The sequence below is a fragment of the Nilaparvata lugens genome, chromosome 7 (genome assembly GCF_014356525.2).
Source record: "Nilaparvata lugens isolate BPH chromosome 7, ASM1435652v1, whole genome shotgun sequence".
Lineage (NCBI taxonomy): Eukaryota > Metazoa > Arthropoda > Insecta > Hemiptera > Delphacidae > Nilaparvata > Nilaparvata lugens.
The window spans coordinates 20,845,636-20,850,810 of record NC_052510.1 but is presented as its reverse complement, the minus strand read 5'-3'; the positions used below and the strand labels follow the sequence as shown (position 1 = coordinate 20,850,810).

Sequence of the window (5,175 nt, the reverse complement as noted above, 5' to 3'; positions counted from 1 at the left end):
GAGTAGAGATGATTAGGGGAGTTGAAGAACTGAAGAACTTTTTTGAAGTGTGAATATTTATGTTTCAACTTTAAACCTAATAGATACATTATTGTTTTGAAATAACAATCACCACCTTAGTAAAAAAAACAAACAAGAGTAACCTAACCACAAACGTAAATAAAGTAGAATAAGAAATACGTGATTCCTTGATCATATGGTCGATAAATGTTTCTAATGTCTTCCAGTTGAAAATATAGGTATCTCACACAATCATAAAAATCGTTTATGATAAGTTGAATAGAGATAAAATATGATAAGTTGAATAGAGATAAAATATGATAAGTTGAATAGAGATAATATATGATAAGTTGAATAGAGATAATATATGATAAGTTGAATAGAGATAAAATATGATAAGTTGAATAGAGATAAAATATTGACATTTGATACTATAAAAACGTTTTGTTTATTTACTGTTTGTTATACTTATATTGAATGTACAGTTGGTACAGTTATTTATAACTATTCCAGCAGCAGACGACATTTGTGATTCGGCTTGAACTGTTGCCGTTGTCTGTTTGTTTACATTCTGCCCAAGAATCATGTTTCCTGTTGTAATTTTTGTTTTTAATGAATCTTCTATATAGCCTTCAGCTACAGAAGAGCTCTTCCAACCTCCATGTCGTTTTAATTGTAGGATATCTCCTCCTCCTTCAACTAAAAGTGTAGCCGACGTCCTCCGAAAGCAATGTCCAGTATAATCATTTGGATTGTTCAATTTTAAAAACGTAGCTACATCACAATGTACTTTGGCGATGGTATTGATACCTACATGTTGCTTACTGCAAACTCCTTTTTTATACCTTAAGAACAATCGACCAGTTGTCATTATCCTGTGGTCTCAATTTCACATATTCTCTAAAAGCTCTACATAATTTATGCCCTTTTCATCATCATTGTTTACTGTAAATATACGGCTTTTATTGTTTTTTGATCTTGGAATCTTCACAATTAGAATCGACCCTTTATCTTCAATATCTTCTATTTGCATGTTTGTAAGCTCGTCACGCCTACACGCACCAGCGACTCCAATTAACATAACCACTTTTTCCATTAAAAAACATCATTTGGTGCAGTTTTCATGAATGTATCAATTTCATCTTTTGTAAGAGTTTTCGTTTTTTGGGTTTGTAACCTACAGAAGTTTTTTTCAGAAAAGCTGTAACTTTTTTAAAGCGACTAATGTCCAAGTCATTTTTTACACTAATTGTTGATTTCAACATTGAATAAATGCCCCAAAGAGTAGAAGGACTAAATTTTTTCGACAACTACGAAAAGTAAACTAATAAAACGTTTTCTGTAATGTTCTTCACCCTATTCTTTTTGCACCATCCACAAAATACATTGTATTGTCGTTCGTATTTCAACTTTGACTTCTCCGGTAGAAGATTCAATGACACTGAATTTGCTAAATCCACTAAATTTTCTGAAGTACTGTTCTCTTGATCACTATCACTATTCATTTTTTCAATATGTTGAATTAATTGTATAATTAAAAATTGATTAAACGTTTTATCTTGCTTTGTAAACTTTCAAATTGTACGATACTACCGATTCAATATTTCGCGGCATTAATCAGCTGTTTAACGAATATTTCCAGCCAGCGACATATTCAGGTTTACCAACATTTCTTTTACTTTGTCGCACTCTACCGTCATAAAGCGTGTTAACTATTTTGTGTTGCTATTTTGAAAATTTGGAGTGCGACAAAGTCTTTGCCGTACTCTATTCTACATTCCCGCACTGGGTATGGGAATAGGGTATTTTGCGTACTATAATTGATGCGGGAATGAGCACTTTTTCGGGTAACTGTAGGAAAAAATATTTTCTCTACAACTGCGCGTAAAAAAAGAATTTACATACTCAATATTCTCCTCGTAAAACAGCTTATTTCTGAGGAGAATCCACTTTTTCGCTCGCTAACCATCTGCGCATGCACAGTAGATTTTCTTTACGCTCGCTAATCATTCGCGCATGCGCAGAAGTTTCTTTACGCTCGCTAATCAGCTGATGATAAGCAGCTTGCCAAAAGTAGGTCAGATCTTAACCTAAAAAGTCGGTAATAATGATCACAGAATATGTACAGAATGGAAACTGTCAATAAAGCGCCTATCTAACCAATGCTTTTTACATGACGCAAATACTAGACACGTCACGTGACCTTGGGAAGTTCCAATCCTGGTCTTCTGATTGGCTCGTGGCAGTGAACAAGATCAATTGATCCGGATCATTAAAGTGATCCGAACCTACTATCAATACTATTACAATGCGGCGCTTCCTAACAAGGTGGCGGATTTTTGCGTCAGGGTACTAGCCAAGTTTCCATACTGTATGTATACTGTCATAATATTGTACCGGTTCTGCTTAAGCAGCCATGATGGATATCAGTGAAGACGAATTATTATTAACTCCGCCAGATATAAGTTATTTAAGAGGTTTGTGCAGTTGTAGAAAAAATGTTGTATGTAATTTGTGCGTAATGCTTCTTTATCGGTCTTGCAAAATTATCACGCTCCGCTGCGCGTCGCGTGATAAATGGTTTGCGCGAGCGATAAAGTCGCGCATTACGCTCTTAATACATAAATAGCTATTATGGATGTGAATAGTATCATTACATATCATTACAATTACATCTTGGATATAAGAGGCCGTGAATAAAACTACTGAAGTTATCACAAGCATTTATTTGTGGTTATAAAATGTATATGAAATGAAAATTGTGCTGAACAAAAATAACAAATTTAAGATTTTAATATTGCCGTATCTTTTGATACCAATCTATTATTATATTTTTCAATTGACATTGTTTTGTTGGGTGTTAGAGAGAGAAAAGCGCATGCACCACGTTTTTCAAAGCCGACAGAGCCTGGCTGGTTCTTGACGTTGGGCAGCATTGAACAAAAAGAGTTAATCGCCATGAAACGAGTTCCACCGATTTCTTCCCGTTGTACGCATCAGCTCACCTTTACTGCGCCACAAGTTCCAGGTATGTATCTTTAATCTATGTAGCCCTACTGGGTATTTCTTAGTAATTTCCAGTTCATTTTTCGATTGAGTGAAGCGAATTCCAGTTTAGAGATTCTTTAGAGAGTTCTTTGTATGTCCTACTCTAACTGACGAAGGCTTTGAACATTCTACTTTTTTCCATAACAGACGTTAGAATGCATTTAGGCACAAATGTGAGCTTAGAAAGCTAAGCACATCTTGTGTGGGACTGTCTATTCTTGAGTTGAGAGCCCATCAGCCATGTAGGAGGCGTTTGACATTGTCGTGCGTCCACGGTATAGCCACACACTCAACACTGGATGCATACACACTAAACTAAACAGCCTGGTGTTCTACAAAAGTAGAACTGGGATTCTCACAATAAGAAATTGCTACAGTCTACACTACTCGGAGTACAAACTGCATCCTCCTACATTAGTGATTCACTACAGAGAAGAGGTGTCTCTTCTCCCCACAAGGCTTTACAAATAAGCCTTGAGGCACAAATAAGACCATTCGACTTGAAAATTACGAACAATACAATTGCAAATAATCTTGTAAACATTATTCAGATCAAGATCGTTGGCCAACGAAATTGACTCCCTTCTTCGTTATTTTAGATGATACAATAGGCTATGATGGAAATTTAAAAAACATGTACGAGGGCCATTTCACAACCTTCGATCAGCCATAAATAATACTTTATATGTATATAAAAGAATTATTTTTCCTCTAAAAGTTACTTCCACTTATGATTATTGTTCGACATAATTTGGAAGCTCTGCCCTCAAAGTCATGTCTTGAGTTTGGGGAAAAGCTTCAGATTCTTAGTGACCAAGCCAAGTTTGTATGGTGAATGATCGAAATTATCCCATTTGATTTGCTGGAGAAGCCGTTTGGTTGCACCAGCACTAAGAGGCCGAGTTGTCATGGATCACGTCGATTCTGGAAGTCACTTCAACTTCAATTTTTCGATCCCATTCTCCCAACACTCAAAACCAACACTCATAATGTTGCCTGTATAAACTTGAATAATTATTCATTAGTTTTTACTAAACTATAGCCTTTTGCTTGCAAAAACGAGTAACGCTACCCAACTAGCACTTGGCGGTAGACTCAATTGAGGCGGCCATGTTTCTGGCTCTATAACTCGACATCAATTGAAGATCTGGCCGTCAACTTTACTGTACTCCATTTACCTTATTAAATTGACTATTCACTATTATCTAATATTATCTTAACTATCGCTTGATTCACTTAATTGACTTTCATTTTACTATAACTATAGAGAAAATTGGATTTCATTGGGAGATACCCCTTGGTACAGAACGTTTATGTTCCAAATTTCACTGTCAACTCAAGTTCTTACATTCTCACCCGGCCAAAACTGTAATAATAGACAGTAGTCGGCTTGAAATTTGGAACATAAACTCCATTGCCAAAACTCCGTTGCTTCATTTGCCAAATTGCTGTCGGGTTATAGACCCAGAAACACGACCTATACCATGAGATATCTTCTTCTACTATGCTATAACACGCACTTAGTCCTTCTATCTATTGATAAGTGAACAAAATTTTTCATCTATCTATTGATAAGTGAACAAAATTTTTATTATGTCCCTGGAATGAATACCTATAACACTAAGCCTTACTAAATACCTACTGCCCTACCGTTATCGCCAATGTTCCAAAATTTTTAAAATTTATTGTTTGTAATGAACAAGATATTCTCCCCTGTACAGTTCTACAGGTCTAGCATCAAATTATTCAAATCATTTTCTGGAATATTTATTCATTCTATTGCATATTAAAATAGATTTTACTTTGATTTCCTAGGCAGAGCGCAGTTGGCTTTGTACCTGATGTCTGATACGTACCTAGGACTTGACCAACAGTACACACTGGACTTTGATATTTCATGCTGAGATCCTCAAATAAGACTGATGTAGAAGGCTCCCGTGAAGAAAAGTGTCAATACTTTCCATTATTATTATTACTATGCCTGGTAGACTTTCTTCGCTAGCCAACGCTGAATAGTCTCCAAGATAAAATACATCAGGCCAAATGAATAGGAATTTTTGGTATAGGGTTTAGGTTGTAAGAAAAATGTGATAACAGTCTTACATAATATAACTATTTTTAAAAAGA

General features: G+C 35.4%; 1 protein-coding gene across 2 annotated transcripts in view; it reads left to right on the top strand.

Moving 5' to 3' along the window:
* The window catches only part of LOC111047540 (activating signal cointegrator 1 complex subunit 3), a 103,442-nt gene extending 98,267 nt beyond the window's left edge, over positions 1 to 5,175 (top strand). For both annotated transcript variants that reach the window (XM_039432321.1, XM_039432322.1), the window contains 2 exons: positions 2,865 to 3,028; positions 4,864 to 5,175. In XM_039432321.1, coding sequence (XP_039288255.1) covers positions 2,865 to 3,028; positions 4,864 to 4,952 — 253 coding nt within the window. In that variant the 3' untranslated portion in view covers positions 4,953 to 5,175. The remainder of the gene's footprint in view (positions 1 to 2,864; positions 3,029 to 4,863) is intronic.